Raw genomic sequence first — 19,028 nt, 5'->3', positions numbered from 1 at the left:
AAGTGATGACTTAATGCCCTCAACTACAAATATCTATTTATATTTTAGTACAGAAATCTACAATCATGATACTTAATTCACAACTGCTAACCTAAAAAAAAAGTCTTGGGCATTATCCTTTCATGTGATTTTAGGGATGAAGATTTAGAAACACTGGCTTTTCCTTTCTGGTGCAAATTTCATCTTAGTTCATAATTTACAATAAAAGTACTTAATGTAATACATTATACACAGAGTTAATCCTAAAACCTCTTTGAATGGTGAATCAAGGAAGAATTTAATGGCACATTAAACAAATACATGTAATATATTGTTGAGCATAATTCCAAATACTGAATATTAATGGAATTACAAAGCACGAGACCTATCAAATATATACAATAAATATTCTCAGCCTCCAATTACAGTAAACAAAAAATATATTATTTTCTAAAGCAGACAACTTCCTTTTCATAAAAACTATATTACTCTGTGATTAATCCCCTATAATTAACAGCTGAATACTTTAGCATTGATTCAATTTAGGAGCAGGTCCTACGTTTTCTGTTTAAGAATTAGACTCTATGACTAAATGAAACAGCAACACAAATAGGAAAAGTTACTACTCATGAAAGAAATGAAACAAAGACTGAATTACCACTTAAACTGTTTTTCTTTACACTACTGAAGATATTGCTAATGGATGTATCATTACATGAGACCACTAATAAAATCACAGAAGGCTAAGACTAGTAGACTTCTTAAGGTCCCTAGTCCATGTTTTTGCCTTCAGGCAGAATTGTAAATATACAACTCATTACTTATAGATGGGTACTTACATTATTCCTAGAGAAGGATAGGTCCTATATAATTCATTATAGTTTTTCAAAGTTTTCAAGCGGGTAAGGAATAGTTTTGCACAAGAGACAATGTATAGGGGAAAATATTTCATTTAATAAATATATTTAATTTCCCAACATCTAGTTAGCATCTAGAGAGCATGAAGAATGCTCCTACCACATTCAGTGAATTATGACTATAGGAATTCACAAATTGGTAAAATTGTTTTTAGGGTGAGGGATTTGAATATACAGTAAAAAAAAACAAAATCTTTTTTTAAAAAAATTTCCTGAGCACCTATTTTTTGATCAACGACTCCCTTCTCTTTGACTTAATCTCAAGGTATTATATCTGCTGTGTTTTCTATTACAGGGATAAGGAAAGTCAAACTAAAAAAAAAGTGTTTCCATTAAAATGACAAAATATCTTTATTCTGGTAAATATAACTATTCCTTTTTTTCTTTTGTAAATTCCTCATTTTACAAATGAGTTGACACTTTCTTCTAATTCCTATTCAACATTAAATAACTGTTAAGTTGAACAGTTTACCAAAGATTTAGATAAAAAAAGTATATTTATGCTATATGAGTTTAGATAGCTTGAAGACTTATGCAATGAAAAACATTCCAGGTTATTTGTTTTTACCTTGCTCTTTGCTGTATATCATCAGAAGGCAGAATTTTGGGGACAAACCACAGATAGCTTTGGTGGGCAGAGCCTGAAGGGAACCAAATCTCTCTCCATGTGGCTGACTGAAGCAGACAACAGGTACAGGAGCACTCGGGGAACCTACATATTCACCCCATTTTAAGCCTTTTATCCATGATAAAGGACTCTAGAAACCAGGAAAAGGAGAAATGCAAGAATATAAGAAATTTGATAATTTACTCAGATTAAAAACTGAACTGTGATACAACATAATTAGGTTTTAAAATCCTGGGAGAAGGGACTCTGTTACATTTCTTTGCACTGTACTTAGTATGTAATACATAATAAAACAATTATAATTGTTGATTTGTATTTTCTATTGGTTTGGGGTTAGCTAATGTGAAGAACTTTAGGCCTTATTGATCATCATCTTTATACCCAGTATTGTGCTAGGCACCATAGGTAATATAAAGATGAAATAAATCTGTAGTAACTGTCTGTTGGGGGATAGTCAAATGATTATGTAATAAAATGGCAAACAATGAATTAATGTGCCAATCTACAGTACAGAAAAATGGATCTAATAAATTGGTTCTTATACAGTACTGACATTAAGTACAGTGGGAATCAGAAAAAAGTGTTCAATGTGGGCTGAAATTGTCATTAAAGACTTTATGGAGAACATGAAATTTAAAAAGGGCACTGAAGAATGGGTAAGATTGAGATCTGGATAGATGGAGAAGAGAGGGGAGGACTTTCTAGGCAAAAGGAATAGCATTAACTAAGGTACAGAAACACATCTTAACAGGAGAAAAAGTTCCTTAACCCCAAGAGAACGTAGATATTGTTAGGAATCAAGACTAGTGGTTCTTCCCTGTGTCTACCCTTTTGTTCTCTTTATCTTTAGTTTTACTCCTAATTTATCTCTCTTATATAGATCCACGTATCTCTTTTAATATTTAGAGCTTAAATATTTAGTTGTAGTACCTCCAGATCTTCGGGGCAGAAACTACATGTCTGTCCTGAACTACATACTATATAGCATCTACAAACTATATATCTACTTAAAAACTGATGAAGTTTTGATGAGCAATTTTTTAGCTATTTCCAAAAGAACTGTCTATGGCAATTTTCAATGAAACTTGCTTATATTATTTTCTTTTCTTTTGCTTTTTTTTTGAGGGCAATTGGGGGTAAGTGACTTGCCAAGGTCACACGGCTAGTAAATGTTAAATGTCTGAGGCTGTATTTGAACTCAGGTCCTCCTGACTTCAGGGCCTGTGCCCCATTCACTGCACCACCTAGCTTCCCCACTTATATTATTTTCAAAGTAAATTAGAAATAAGAATTCTTGAATTAGATTCCATTTGAAACTCCCTTGAATTTTGAGGGATATTCTTTTAGGTGACTTGGGAGTCAGGTGTTAGAAGTACAGGTTTAAATGACATTCTAGTGGCTTAAGAGCACTGAAACTTCTTTCAGGAAATAACACATGGTTCAGAATCAGAACTTTTGCAACCAAGTTCTTTATATGAAGTATTATATACTTATTTACTTCTGTAAAGTACTAAAGAGATCCTTACAAACCAACCATGTTAAGTTTAGAAAAATTTAAGTGGCTGAAATTATTCCTTACCATTTATATATTTTTTTCTGTAGAATTCTCCCACAATTCTTTGCAAAGTCTAATATTTTGTCTGATGCAAATCTGTAGTCTAAAATAGCAGAACTATTTGATAACAGTACAGATAAACTTTAGCTGTTCAACACTAACTCACTGCAAGTAAAATGAAACAGGGATTTATACATTAAAAAAAAAACATACTGGATAGATAACTTCTTTGACAGGCTCTCGGGTTTCCCTGAAAGCAAGCTGTACAAACAATCCCACAGCAGCAGGAAGTTCTCCTTCGATGCTAAGTTTGGATCCAGGCCTGCCTGCATGTGCTGTGTGGAATAATTGTCGAGGGGTCTGACCATAGGTTTTTATCATGGTTTCTAGTGCTCTTCTCTGAACTGGATCCTCAACTGCTGATACATCCATTCCAAAATATGTCTGAAGAATAAAAGAATAGACAAGCAATACATAAAACAAAACCAAATAGAAAAATATTTACATTAAATTTCCAATGTAGTTTCTTTCTTCAGATGATAGTTTAATTTTGAACTACTCATGATCCAAAATTAAAGTGCTTTTAATCCTTTAATTAATCACCAGTTACCTCAACAAAATCAGAAATGATAATCCTGGCTGAGAAATGTTATGTGTGATGTGATGATATTTTTTAAAAAATGCAATTAGAGATCTGAGAAAAAAAATGTCTTTCCATGTACAACTGTTAGAAGGCTAGAAAACATCTCATTATTTTGTTTAATTGTATCGGATGGACAGATAAGAGATATAGTGCAGTCAAATGAAGTGTAGGTAAAAAATCAATGAGGTTGTAAACTGGCATTTATTGGAAGATTTTTAGTGAAAAAATGTGAGCTCTTTAAAGTAAAGTGTTATTAAATTTTGTTTATTACATGTTATTATATGTTTAATTTGTATGTATGTGTTTTAAAGATACAGAAGGATACATACACTGAGTACAGGTCAAATTCATTTTGAACATATTCCCCTAGCAGCACAGCCTAACCCTTAAAATTAAATAAATAATTCATTTACATAAGTAAAGTCTCATATACAATTTTCTTTGGTTTCTAAACAAAAATTTAAAGCAGTTTCAAAAATTAAATGACCTGCAAGCATACACTTTGGAATTAACTGTCATAAAAGTTTAAATCTAAATCCTACCTAAAACAAGTTACGTTTACTTGGCTTAGCATGTCCTGAAATTCAAGTAAGATCTGAGCAAAATTCAGTTTGTCTTAATATTCCACATTAAGCATTTGATATATGAGTGCAGTATAATAGATAACCACTGAACAGGTAAATTCTACTAGGAAAAGCATTTCATATTGGCTCTTTCAAATAACTGATTTTTGATGAATAGCTGATGCAATTGTATATTTTGTGTTGGTTGGATATTACAGTCTATAGTCAGGGAAAATCCCCACTAAAATTGAAATTCGTTTGTTATATTTCAAAATAACATGAACTTTTCATGTTAAGTGCTACATGAATAATTCCAAAGGTCATAGAGAAGAACTGAATACAGAGATTATGTTTAAGGAAATTTCTGACTTCTGTTTCTGGAAGGTAATGTGAGAATTCTTAAATGTGTTATTGAAAAAAATTGTATCTTAAAGTCAATTTTCTCCATGGTATTCTATCACTAAAATAGTAATGAAGACCAATTTAAAAAACCCCCTACCTTATTCTCTATGTAAATGTTGGCTTTTTAATACCAAAAGAAAAAAAAAAGTTCAGTATTATAAATGCCTTTAATTTTTACTCACATTTTAGCCAGGTTTGCTATAAAAACCATGTTAATTTTGTTTCTGTTATTTTTGGGAAAGGTGTGTCTATAGAATGACTTAGAGATTTATCTATAATATAAATAATATCTATTATCTATACAATAAAGAAAACGAGTGATACTTATAAGTCTTTGCTTCTGATATTTAAACATATAAAAGATGAAGAAATATTTGGTCAAAATTTAAGGGAACCACAATGTCTAACTTAATTTCTCTCTTTTGGGGATAACAAATGTTTCAAAGGAACATAGCTGATAACTAGAACAGAAAAAAGAATTAGCTCTTATGTAACAGAACCAAAAGACACTTACAGCCGGATGGAATACATTGATGGCTTGAACAGAAGACTTGCCCTTTTGCTTATAGCCAAATACTAAATCAATCCATTGACAAATGTTCTGAGACACATGATCAGACTCCAGAGCCTGTCGATGTATGAGGATAAAAAGACGAGGATCATTACGAGCCCAAGGGGGAAGGTTGACATGATTAACGCGTTCACCATTTTGGCGGACACCAAAATCAAAACCTAAAAGAGAAAGTAAGTTATTTTATACTGATGACATTTATAGGAAGATGTGCACTATCAAATCTATATCCTCAATGTTAAGAATCTGAAAACCTACTACAAGTATTTCTTCTACTGTCTGAAAAAGGCTAAAACAAAGAAGTTATTTGCTACTAAGAAACATTAAATATCACTACTGGTCACCCAACTACCTTATGCAATGTCATATGAACAAATGACATCATAATGTGTTTGGAGATCTTGTAGCCTTATCCTTTTCCTACTTTGCAATCATACTAAAGAACAAAAGTAAAGGATACTGCACCAGTTTTACCAGTCAGACTTCCAAATACAGAAGACACTGAAACAGATGTTCAGTTGTGAAATATACACTGAATCCTGTTTGAGCTCTGACGTATTTCTGAGTTTATTAATGTTATCATTTAAAATATTCTAAAGTTACTTTCTTTATACTGGATAGATTAAGAAGCATGGTTTCAAAGAAATATTAAAATCCTTTCTGACTAAAAAAACTCATAAAATTTCTGAATTTTCAGGTAAAAAAATATTGTCCAAGTTGCCAACTATCTTTCAACTTTTCCCCCAGGGCCTTCTTCAGTGTTCCTGTTGCTTTCTGAGGGACCAGACCAGATCACTAGCTTCAGGATTCCATTCTCACCCCTAGTTGCTTCTTTAGTTTGCCTGACTCACATTATCATCTCCTATCTCTACCTTAGTGTCGTTGGGGCACATGTGTAGACCTGTACCCCCTTCCTGCTCCTGACTGCTGTGAGGTGCATTTCCCAGGGCATGGTATCACCACTTGCATAAGGATGGACCTTAGGGAGAACCTTCAATAGTCTAATCACATGCCTTCCTCAATGGATCTCTCTTCAGCCAATTATGCTCTGTATGAGGCCATTCCTCAATGAATTGAATCATTCCCTTATCCTCACCTCATTCCAATTTTTTCTGAACCCTAGGTTGCCTGTGTATAAACCTTGTTCTCTACCCTAATTGCTTAGTCTCTTACTCCCATCCCCCTCCAGCCTACCCCCCAATGTCCAACTCCAGATCTGTATCATTCCACTGTGCTCTCTGAAATGCCTGCTCAAGAATGAATAAACTTCCTTTCATCTTAAATTTTTTCCTTTCTCACTTCTTCCACCTCCTGGTCTTTCCTAAGAACTGGCCTACATTAACTTGACTACATTGCATCATCTTTGGCCACCCTTTCCTGTACTAATCCCACTTTTCTTTTACACCTCCTTCTACTCCTCAAATCAATAGTCACAGTATGAGTAAATATTCCTAGTTCCTCTTACAGCCACTTCCATACCCTCCCATTATTACCATTACTTAGTAACCTCTTTTTCTGTGAGGATAATGCAATAAAAATTAATCACCAATCAAGATCCTGGTAGCTATCAGCTACCAAGTCCCCAACATTCTTTCTCCTTTCTCAATGAGTTCGTTGCTTGGCTCACAATTTTCTTTTCCATCACAAATCTGTTCCTCATACTAGGGGACTCTAACGTATCTATCCATATTCTTTTTGATACACGAACTTCTGAGTTTCTCAATTTACATTTACCATTCTTCTACTCCACCTCCACTATTCATGGAGATGGCTATACCCCTGATCTTGTCATTACCCATAAGTGCTCTACTGCCATACTCATGAATTCTAAAATTCCCTTATCTAATCATAAAATTTTATCATTCCACCTTCCCTTCAACATATAACCCCTAAATCTATTATTTATCTTCACCATTACTCCCATCCCTTCCATTCCTCAAGTTTTTTCAGGTCAACAACTCCATATTGGTTACACTCTATTCTCCTCTCTGTCTCAACCCCTTGGTGAATTGTGTAACTCTAGACTACCCTCTACTTTTAAACCCCTTTCTCATTTGTCCTACAGCCAACCCCAATTTGCCAACATCCAACCTAGGAATACTCTCACAAAAATGCCAATTTGAAATTATTTGATACATTACCTTCTCGGTTAACCAAGAATTCAGGTAAGTAGAAAAACTCTGGGATTAGTTCTTTTACATCAGTCATAGATTCAAAAGATGAGAGACGCCAAGTTGTATTTGTAGAATGAAAGGTCCTGTCTGGTATATCAAAACTTTGGTCTACAAATAAAATCAAAGTAATTTAGTTATAATTACACGGTATTGTTTCCACTGGTAGGACATTTCTAATGAACAGGTTTTTATTACTTCAAATGGTTAAAGAAAAACATATTCTTCTAGCTCAGTCAGCAGTTTAAACATATCATATCTTTGGAAATGTTTTAATATTTGGAAGCCCTACATGAATTAGTTTTTTTAACCTCTATTATATGCTGCTTTTATAATGAAAAACTCAGAGGAAAATAAAAAAAACCTGTAATTAGGTGAAGTCCTGATCCTTTTATTTCTATTTTAAAGTAACAGACACTATCCACTATTGGATGCATTCATTTTGAAAATTCAAAACTTTAGGCTTTGGAAAATGAAACTGCTCATAATTTAAAACCCCAAATTCAATACAGTCACACATCTGTTTCATTTGACAACATTTATGTTGGAAAAAAATTATGATAATTTTAGTCATATAATAACCATGGGCAGCATCTCAATGAAGCAATGATGTTAACCTTAACCAAAAAAAGAAATCACAATCTATTAGATTCCTAAATACAATAATTTGGCTTGTTAATGTTTAATTTATACATTTTTTTTATAAAGAAACTAACTTCTTGAGCAAAGTTTATTTAAAGTGCATCTTGTTAAATGCTAGCAACTAGGTGGCCAAACAGATAGAATGCTGGGCCTAGAGTTAGGAAAATTCATCTTCCTAAGTTCAAATCTGGCCTCTAACACTTAATAGCTATGACACCCTGGGCAAGTCACTTAACCTCGCTGGTCTTAGTTTCCTCATCTGTAAACTGTGCTGCAGAAGGAAATGGCACATTGCTGCTGTATCCTTGTTAAGAAAAATCCCAAAGTGGGGTGGCTAGGTGGCACAGTGAATAGAACACCGGCCCTGGAGTCAGGAGGACCTGAATTCAAATCCGGCCTTAGATGCTTGACACACTTACTAGACATGTGACTTTGAGCAAGTCACTTAACCCCAAATTGCCTTCCAAAAAGCAAAAAAAAAAGGAAAATCCCAAATGGAGTCACGAAGAGTGAAAATGACTGAATAACAACAATTAAACGAAATGAACTAAATAGAAGGAAGTTTAAAAAGTCAACATTCTAATTTTTATAAAGACAATATAAATCTTCTGCATATGCAAATAATTTTCTACTGCCTGGTAGAATTTTTAAAAATCTATTTTGGATACCTTTTAAAAATCTCCCTTACTTACTTAATAAGGATCTGTAACTCACATAAAGGTGATAAGAAAAAAGGTTTAATACTGCCATCTCTTCCCTCAGCTATTAGGCAAAAGCCTTTTAAACAAATATATTTGGATGTGGGACATAACAGCTATCATAATATATTGCAGGGCTATTAGTTACATGGAAGAGGTATCCAACGTATTATAAAGAGTTCTAAATAGTAAAACTAGAATCGGTGACAGGAACTTAGAGAGAGACTTAAAAAAAAAAAAGGACAAATTTTCTAATAAGAACATTGAACGGGCTGCCTGCTTGTGGTAATAAGTACCATATAGGGCTGTGTGATTTAGAATTGGAAGGGACCTCAGAAATGATTTAATTTAACCACATCTTTTTCTACAGATAAAGTTACTAAGGCTTGGAGGGTTAAGGTAACCTGCTCAAAATTATACCACAGTACTAAATGGTAGAGCTTCAAAATGATGAGTCCTCTGACCTCATATCCATTCTTTTTTCCACTATATTATATGTATATGAGAAGTCAGAAACCACAACCTGTCAGGGATGTTATAAATTATATCATTGCCCTGGTGAATGGTTGGATGACCTCTGAGGTCTCTTTCAACTCCAAGATTCTATGATTTTTCTCTCATTTTGGTGGATAATTAAGAATTAATTATATAATTTTCTGTCAAACCAACCAGTTTATATGAATGCCTAGAAACTATTTTAAACTAGTGACTTATTTTAACCTTGTTCTTGGGGGCTGTTCATGTGCAAAAGCACTTTTGGTTTTACAATATTGGTCTCATCTTGGATGAGTTTCAAGATGAACACACCTTATTCTGAAGTCTGCTTTATCCTTAATAGTGTTATAAATGGAGTTCTAGAAGAATTTTCCAGAATTACAATTCTAAGAGAGTATATTTAATTTTATAACCCTAAGAAAGTATTTTAAATTTTATAAACACCCCCCCCCCCCCGAGTCTACACCACTTCTAAGTCAGCTTCTAGATGCAGGCCTAAACAGCCAACAGAAATGTTGTCCAAAATTCCTCACTGGGGGGCAGAGATGAGCTTGAGTTCTCAAAGGCTATGCCAATACAGTGAAAGTTCTGGCAGGTTTTAAAAACTTTTGCAACATGGTAGAACCTGCCAAAACTTGCACTCTTCTGGCAAATTAAGAATAGCTGAGAGGTGACTCTAGATTCACAAAGGATTTGTCATCAGAAGGCAGGTTCTGAAAAGTTCTACCATGTTATAAAAGTTAGTTGGTTGACTACTGAGTGTTGACTTCTTTAGTTATGGCAATTCATGAAATAAAAGAAAATATTAAGATAGGCTTCTCTTCTGTGTAGAATTCCACTTCCTTGGGGTACTGGTAGAGGGTACTAAGAATCGGTTTTTATTTATTTTATTTTTTGCTTTTTGGAGGAGGGAAGGCAGGGCAATTGGGGTTAAGTGACTTGCCCAAGGTCACATAGCTAGTTTTGTGTTAAGAGTCTCAGGCCAGATTTGAACTCAGATCCTCCTGACTCCAGGGCCGGTGCTCTATTCACTGAGCCCCCTAGACGTCCCAGAATCAGTTTTTAGACTGTACATAAACATGAATTTAACAGTCAGTACTTTAAATTTAAGATTTTTGTTTAATGTCCAACAACTTAATATATAACTAGAGGAAATGAACCAGACTAATACGGATATTTTCACTATGAATGAAAACATGATATGAGGAATTTTAAGCTAAATGAAATAATTCCATCTATCTTGGAGAAAGAAATAAAAGAGATGGTTTCACCAAGAGTCCAAATGCAAAAAAGAAATATCATTTAGATTTCCTTAGCAACATCCCTGATAAAATATAACCAAAAAGACCATTCTGAAGATAACTTGCTTATGAACCAGCATTTGTTACAGTGAACAAAGAGAGAGAAATTGTACAAAGAATAAAAAAATTCCAACAAAGTCAACATATACATGGACACTTCCTGACTTCAAAGTGAAGTAAGGTAAAGGGGGAAAATAATAAAAGATGGGCTCGAAAATATGATTCAGGATTAAGAAACGAAAAAAGCCAAAGGCTTGGTTCAAAGAAGATTCACCTGTGTTCCCTTAATACTTTCTTAAAGAAAAGTGTGAGACATAGCAAGCACTGAATTATACTACAAAAATTATATTTCCTTTGAATAGGCAGAAATGACAACTAATGCTATGAAAGTCACTTTAGAATCAGTTGTTTCAGAGTAGTCAGATGATCAATTAATTAGAGCAAATATTAATATCAATACGAGATGAGATAAAAGGATAAAAATGATAAAGGATAATAATGAAAAGGATAAAGAAGGCACTGCATAGTGTCATAATAGCTTCAATTGAAATCATTCAGGCAAGCTTTTAAATAAACAATGAAAAAAGGGAAATGGCTTCTTAGGCGGAGCCAAGATAGTGGAGTAGAAGCAAGACCTTCCTGCGGCTCCGGCTTCCACCCTCCCCAATCCACGTAAAAAGGGGACTCTAAACAAACTTTGGAGCTGCAGAACCCACATAATGACACACAGAAGCTAACCTCCCGCTGAGGACAGCCCAGCAGGACGGCAGGAATCGGCCAGCGCAGTGCTCTGGGAGCCGAGCCCAGCACCACACCGAGGCTTTAGCCCCAGGGCGGGCCTGACCAGCCGCCAGCCAGAGGGACTCCAGATCAGCAGCAGCTGTGGCCGTTTCCAGATTTATCGATACATAGATTCAAAGGACAAGTTGAGAGGCCAGTGCAGTCTGGACTTTGGGACCAGTAAGTGGGAGTGCGTGGCTTTTACCCCCGGGGCGAGAAACCGCTGAGAGCCAGCACAGCCTGCCAGCGCCACGTGGCAGCTTCAGCTCCTGGCCTGCAGAGTGTAGGGGGACCAAGCACCAGTCTGAGGGGTAATCCGCTCTTGCTTTAACCTGCTTGGATCTGGATTGCAGTCTAGGGTGGAGGTCCTGGGGTGTGTGTCCAGCTTGCCAGAGCGTGTGGAGACCTCAGAGAGGGCACCCATCTAATACCTCCAGCAGCTGAGAAAACCCCAGCGTTTGGGATGAAAACTCCCCTGCCTGGTGGCAGAGTCCTACTGTGGCAAAAAAGCCCAAAAGTCAAATAATTGAGTGGCAAAATGAGCAGGCAGAGGAAACAAAGCAGACAGAAGATTCCAACATTACACTCCTATTTTGGGGATAAGAAGGAGCAAGGCATGGAACAGGAGGAAAACAGTGAAGTCAGTACTCCTGCACCAAAAGCTTCAAAGGAAAATACAAGCTGGTTACAGGCCATAGAGGACCTTAAGAAGCAGATAAGAGAAGTGGAGGAAAAATTGGGAAGAGAAATGAGAACAATGCAAGAAAATTATGAAATGAGAGTCAACAGCCTGACTGAAGAAAATAATACCTTAAAAAACAGACTGACTCAAATGGCAAAGGAGGCTCAAAAAGGCAATGAGGAGAAGAATGACTTAAAAAGTCGAATTTTCCAGATGGAAAAAGAATCTCAAAAGCTCACTGAGGAGAATCATTGCTTCAGAATTAGATTGGAGCAAATGGAAGCTAATGACTTTATGAGAAATCAAGATGCTGTTAAACAGATCCAAACAAATGAAAGAATAGAAGGCAATGTGAAATATCTCATGGGAAAAACCACTGACCTGGAAAATAGATCCAGGAGAGATAATTTAAAAATTATTGGACTACCTGAAAGCCATGACCAAAGTAAGAACCTAGAAAGCATCCTCCAGGAAGTTCTCAAAGAAAACTGCCCTGATGTTTTAGAACGAGAGGGCAAAATAGAGGTTGAAAGAATCCACTGATCACCTCCTGAAAAAGATCCCAAAAAGAAAACTCCTAGGAATATTATAGCCAGGTTCCGGAATTCCCAGATTAAGGAGAGAATATTACAAGCAGCCAGGAAGAAACAATTTGAATATTGTGGAAACACAATCAGGATAACCCAGGATCTGGCAGCTTCTACACTGAGGGATCGAAGGGCCTGGAATGTGATATTCTGGAGGGCACAGGAGCTGGGATTAAAACCAAGAGTCACCTACCCAGCCAAACTGAGTATCATGTTTCAGGGGAAAATATGGTCATTCAGTGGAATAGAGGACTTTCAAGCATTCTTGCTGAAAAAACCAGAGTTGAATAGAAAATTTGACATTTAGATACATGAAGCAAGAGAAGCATGAGAAGGTAAACAGGGAAAAGAAATCATAAGGAACCTATCAAAGTTGATCTATTTTTTTTTTTTGAAGCACTCGGGGTTGGGTGACTTGCTCGGGGTTGCATGGCCAGTTGTTGTTTCTGGGTGTGGTGCTGAGTGTCTGGGCCTGGATTTGATCTGGGTCGTCCCGGCACTGGAGCCGGTGCTCTTGCTCGCTGAGCCACCTGGCCAAAGTTGAACTATTAACATTCCTACATGGAAAAACAATAATTGTAACTTGTGAAACTTTTCTCAGTAGTTGAAGGGATTAGAAATATATATATATGTATATATATAATATATATATGTATATATATAATATATATATATGTCTTTATATGAGGGTATGCAGGCACATGAATACATATGTGAATGTGTGTATATACTTTTACAGATATACATAGATAGAGGGCACGGGACCAATTTAACAGGAAGGGATGATACTTAAAAGGTGAAATTAAGAGGTGAGAGGAATATAATGAGAGGAGATAGAGTGGGACAAACTATCTCATACAGAAGAGGCAAGGGGAAATGGTTACAATGGAGGGGAAGAATAGGAAGGCAAAAGGGAATAGGTCAACCTTATTCCTATTGAATCTGGCTTGAGGTGGGAGGGAAATACACACTAAATAGGGGATCTCACCCTCCAGGAGAATAGTGGGGAAGGGGATATGAGGGCGGATGATGGAAGGGAGGGCAGGCTGGGGGGGAGGGAAGTTGGAAGCACCCACTTTTGAAAAGGGACAAGACCAAAGTAGAGAATAGAACAAGTGGGAGGTGGGATAGGAGGGAGGGAAATACAGTCAGTCTTTTACAATACATCTACTACGTTATTGTTTTGCATTAGCCGCACATGTACAACCTATACTGAACTGCTTGTCTCCCCAGTGGGGATGGGTGGCGGGGGGGAAGGGAATGAATCTGGATTTGAAAGTTTTAAAATCAAATATTCAAATATATATATATGTGTGTGTGTGTGTGTGTGTGTGTGTGTGTGTGTATAAAAAAATAAAAAAGACAATTAAAAAAAAAGAAAAAAAAAGAAAAAAGATTGACTTTATGATCATTTCCTTCAGAAGTTAAACTAATAGAAAGTTAAAAAGAAATAGCCTTATAAAAAAATGTTACCTAATTTGGAGTTATACTCAAAAAGTTACTAAGCTGTGCATTTTAATCCAGTGATTTCACTAATATAATTTCAAAGGAATTGAAGACAGAAGGAAAAGACCCATAAGTACAAAAGTATCTATAGCAGCACTGTTTAATCATAGGAAAGAACTCTAAAAAACAAAAAGGGGTGCTCGTCAATTGAAGAATGGGTCAACAACAGGTAGAGGTATATTACTGCACCTTAAAAATGCTGACTATAAGGGGCGGCCAGGTGGCTCAGCGAGTAAAAGTACTGGCTCCAGTGTCGGGATGACCTGGGGATCGAATCCGGGCTCCGACACTTAGCACCACACCCAGAAATAACTGGCTGTGTAACCTTGAGCAAGTTACTTAACACTGATTGCTCATAAAAAAAAATGCTGACTATGGAAGATTAAAAAAGCTTAGGAAGAACTGCATGAAATGATACAGAGTAAAATAACAAAAACTAGGAGAACAATATACATGGTGACTATAGTAACATAAAGGAAAACAGCTCTGAAAAAATTCAGAACTCTGAAAAACATGTTGACCAATGACTTTTTTTTTTTTTTTTGCTTTTTGGAGGGCAACTGAGGTTGACTTGCCCAAGGACACATGGCCAGTTTTTGTGTTAAGTGTCTGAGGCTGTATTTGAACTCAGGTCCTCCTGACTCCAGGGCTGGTGCTCTATTCACTACGCCACCTAGCCACCCCGACCAATGACTTTTGAAGACTGATAAGACATTGGGGCAATATCAGTTTTGAATATAAACTAATCTGCAAAACATTATGAATAAAGAGGGTAGAAGATTATGAGTATCATTGTCTTACAAAACAGTGGGCTATAGAAAAGGTCAAAGTTTACAGAAAGATGTCAGATTGTGCCAAGTGCATTTATAGAAAGTGCAAGGAAAAAAAGGATAAAAATGGGCCATCTACAACTTATATACCTCCACATCCAATGGGAAATCTGAGGAAGTAGAAATGCCTTTTAATAAAACGACACTGGGAGAGCAGCTACAACAGAATAAGTATAAATGGAATGAAGCCCCTGTTTGGGAAAACTGGGTTTTGAAAGCATATTTTTCAAGACATTTGAATGAGGAAAAATTATCCCTCCCAAAGGGAGAAAAATCATGCACTGTATTAAAACCAAGACAAAGAAATACCATGTTTCCCCGATAATAAGACCTATCCCGAAAATAAGCCCTCCCCTTACTGTGTAAGATTCCTCTAAAATAAGCCCTCCCCCGAAAATAAGCCCTATTGAGATTGCTACTGTAGTGAAGGTGATCCCCTGCGCTACATGCTATATTATGGTACCCTCTGTATGCACCGTCCCTCCCCACCCCCGTGAAACGCATGCCGCGCTCCGAGCTACATCCAATCAGAGCTGCAGCAGTGAGCGCGTCATCCTGTTCTTCCCCAGTGATTTGCTTATTGAATAAAGGTACATTTTTTTGTTCACATTTACCTGTTTATTAAAATTGCTGTCAATGTTCATTAAAATAAGCCCTCCCCTGAAAATAAGCCCTCTGGTGTTTTTCTGTCCAAAAAAAATAATAAGACAGTGTCTTATTATGGGGGAAACACGGGGTATATAAGGCAACAGTAACAACTGACCTACTTTTCCCATCTCTATAAAATTTTTATATAAGTGATTTACATATATATTAGGGGTATCTGATAAAAAAAGATGATTTCCCAAATGATTTTCCACAGCAGATCACATGTTTTTTGTTACACAACTAATTCAAAGTTGTAGAGAACACAAAATTCCACTTACTGCCTCTTAATTATAGGAAAGTATTTGAGTAGGTATGGAAAAATATAGTCTTATGCCACCTTACCTCCTTTAGGAAAGTGTCTCACATGTAAGAGTTAAGATCATACCTTGGAGACTTTAAGATCAGTCCTTGATAAATAAAAACTACAAAGATAACTTTTTTCCAGTGATTTTTAATATAAATCAGCATGTAAAAAATAAGAAGATATGTTCAAAGGTATACAGGGTGTGAGGAGCAATATAGTTAGAGACAGAGGACCCGGGTTTGAATCCCAGGGGGTCACTCACACCTGTTTGACAATGGGAAATTCATTCAGATTCTATGAGCGTGAATTGTCTTCTCTATAAAAAGAGAGAATTGGATGAAATGACCTTTAAGACTCCTTCCAGCTCTAGATCTATAATCATATGTCCAGTTGGATAAAAATAACATGAAATCCTGAAAATCAAAGAAGAGATTAACAAAATTGAAAACAAGAAAAAAAAACCCTTCACTGAATTAATAAATAAAACTAGAAGTTTGTTTGGGGTTTTTTTGGGGGGACATGTGGGGGTGGAAAATCAACCATTAGCTAATTTGATTAAAAAAAAACTTTCTTGCTCCTTGCTTGGTATAATTTTTCTTTGACTTGGAATTATCAGTGCTAAATTACCAATGCCAAAAATGAAAAAGGTGAATTCACAAGCAATGAAGAAATAAGAGAAATGATAAGAAGCTATTCTGCCCCATTATATGCCAACAAAACTGACAAACTAAATGAAGTTGAAATATTTACACAAATATAAAATGTACAGATTAAAAGAACTATAAATATAGGACTAAAGACCAAAATTTCTAATTAATATTGATGTAAAAATTCTAAATGAAATAGTTACCAATGAGACTACAGTAACATATTACAAAGATTATATACTATGACTAAGCTTCATTTACACTAGGAATACTGGGCTAGTTCAGTATTACGGAAATCATAATAAGCCATATTAACAGCTACAAAAATTTTTTTTATTATTATATCAATAGATATAGAAAAAGCTTTCGACAACACGTAATACCAATTCCTGTTAAAACTACAAAAAATATGAATAATGGGGCTTTCTTTAATATGATAAATAATATTTATTTAAAACCGAGAGCTAGCATTACCTGTAATGGGGATAAACTAGACATCTTTCCAGGAGTATCGGGGTAAAGTAAGTGTGTCCATTATAACCATTACTATTCAATATAGTGTTGGAAATGCTAGCTCTAGTAATAAGACAAGAATAAGAAACTGAGGGAATAATCATAAAGGAACAAGATTATATTTTTTTTTGCATATGATGTGATGGTTTACTTAAGAAAACTCTAGAAAGTTAACTAAAAAACCAACTGAAACAATTTGCAAGCTATAAAATAAAATGACATAAATTATCAGCATTTTGGTGTATTACCAACAAAATTTACAGAAAATATAAAAAAAATTTGGGAGAATACCTGTGAAGACACAGACAAGAATTATATGAACACAACTATAAAAGGATCTTTACATAAAGACAATTCTAAATAGCTAGAGAAATATTAATTCTTTATGGTTAGGACTGAGCTAATATACAGTCCTACCTATACTAATTTACTTATGCAGTGTCATACCAATCAAACTCCCAAAAGATTATTTCACAGAGCTAGAAAAAAATATCGAAATTCATCTGGAGGAACAAAAGGTCAAGAATATCAAGAGAAACAATGAAAGAAAAAAAGGAAAGAAAGAAGCCTACCTAGTAGTACTAGATCTCAAACTATACTACTAATATACTAAAAGATATAATCATCAAGACAGTTTGGTACTGGGTAAGAAACAGACTAATCAGAGGAGATTAGTTCACAATATACAAAAAGAAATGAGCACAATAGCCTAGTGCCAGATAAAGATCTCATCTATAGGGGCAAAGACTCACTATCTGACAAAAATAGTTGGGGATACTAGAAAGCAGTCTGGACAAAACTGACAGAAACCAACATTTTATACCACCGAATAAACTGTCCATGAAATTGTAAAATCAGAAAAAATTGTAAAATCCACTATGGAATGGCATAGTGAGAGCTTTTGAATAAGGTATATCTATTATCTGTTAATCATGAGTTTAGCTTATTCAAAAAGAAACAAGATAGGTAAAAAGGGGTGGGCATCATTGTACATTAAAAAGGTACACTTGTGGGGGGTGGAATCAAGATGGTGGAGTAGAAACAGGACTTCCCTGGGGCTCCAGCTTCCACCTCCTCCAATTCATGTAAAAGGGGACTCTGAACAAACTTTGGAGCTACAGAACCCACAAAATTACACAGAGAAGCTAACCTCCTGCTGAGGACAGCCTGGCAGGCTCGCAGGAAGTGGCCAGCCCAGAGCCAAGCCCAGCCCCGCACAAGCCCGAGGTTTTAGCTTCAGGGTGGACTGACCAGTCCCAGGCTGGAGGGACTTCAGATCACTAGCAGCTGTGGCGGTTTTCAGAATTATCAACAAATAGAGGCTAAGGACAAAGTGAGAGGTCAGTGCAGTGTGGACTTTGGGATCCAGCAGTTTGGGAGTGTGGACCGGCCTTTATCCCATGGAGTGAGAAATCGCTGAGGTGCCACAGCTGTGCAGCCATCGCCATGTGGCAGTTTCAGCTCCTGGCCTGCAGACTGTAGGGGGACCAAATGACCAGTCTGAGGGGTAATCGCTCTTACTTTTAACCTGCTTGAATCTGGATTGCTGTCTAACGTGGAGGTCCTGGGGTGCATGACCAGCTTGCCAGAACATGTGGAGGCTTCACAGAGGGCATCCAACTTATACCTTCGACAGCTGACAAAGTCCCAGTGTTTGGTATAAAACTGCGCTGTCTGGTAGCAGAGTCCTACTGTGGCAAAAAGCCCAAAAGTCAAGTAATTGAGTGGCAACATTAGCAGGCAAAGGAAGCAAAGCAAGCAGAGCAACCCAACTTTACACTCGTATTTTGGAGACAACAAGGATCAAAGCATGGAACAGGAGGAAGACAGTGAAGTCAGAACTCCTGAACCAAAAGCCTCTAAGAAAAATATGAGCTGGTTACACGCCATAGAAGAGCTTAAAAAAAGATTTTGAAAAACAAATAAGAGAAGTGGAGGAAAAATTGGGAAGAGAAATGAGAACGGT

At 36.1% G+C, this 19,028-nt stretch overlaps 1 protein-coding gene across 1 annotated transcript in view; it reads right to left on the bottom strand.

Annotated features, from left to right (window-relative positions):
• LOC138143599 (lysosomal-trafficking regulator-like) overlaps nucleotides 1-7,557 on the bottom strand; it is a 29,202-nt gene extending 21,645 nt beyond the window's left edge. Inside the window, exons 1-4 of the mRNA XM_069064824.1 lie at nucleotides 7,400-7,557; nucleotides 5,202-5,419; nucleotides 3,293-3,523; nucleotides 1,465-1,654 (exon numbers count right to left, since the gene is read on the bottom strand). Coding sequence (XP_068920925.1) covers nucleotides 1,465-1,654; nucleotides 3,293-3,523; nucleotides 5,202-5,419; nucleotides 7,400-7,466 — 706 coding nt within the window. The 5' untranslated portion in view covers nucleotides 7,467-7,557. The remainder of the gene's footprint in view (nucleotides 1-1,464; nucleotides 1,655-3,292; nucleotides 3,524-5,201; nucleotides 5,420-7,399) is intronic.
• Nucleotides 7,558-19,028: the final 11,471 nt, after the last annotated feature.

This window comes from Petaurus breviceps, unplaced genomic scaffold (assembly GCF_028583685.1).
Source record: "Petaurus breviceps papuanus isolate PSGF00001 unplaced genomic scaffold, PetGlider_PUasm1.0 90650, whole genome shotgun sequence".
Lineage (NCBI taxonomy): Eukaryota > Metazoa > Chordata > Mammalia > Diprotodontia > Petauridae > Petaurus > Petaurus breviceps.
Note: the sequence above shows the minus strand (reverse complement) of the source record. Positions and strands in the feature narration are given on the sequence as shown.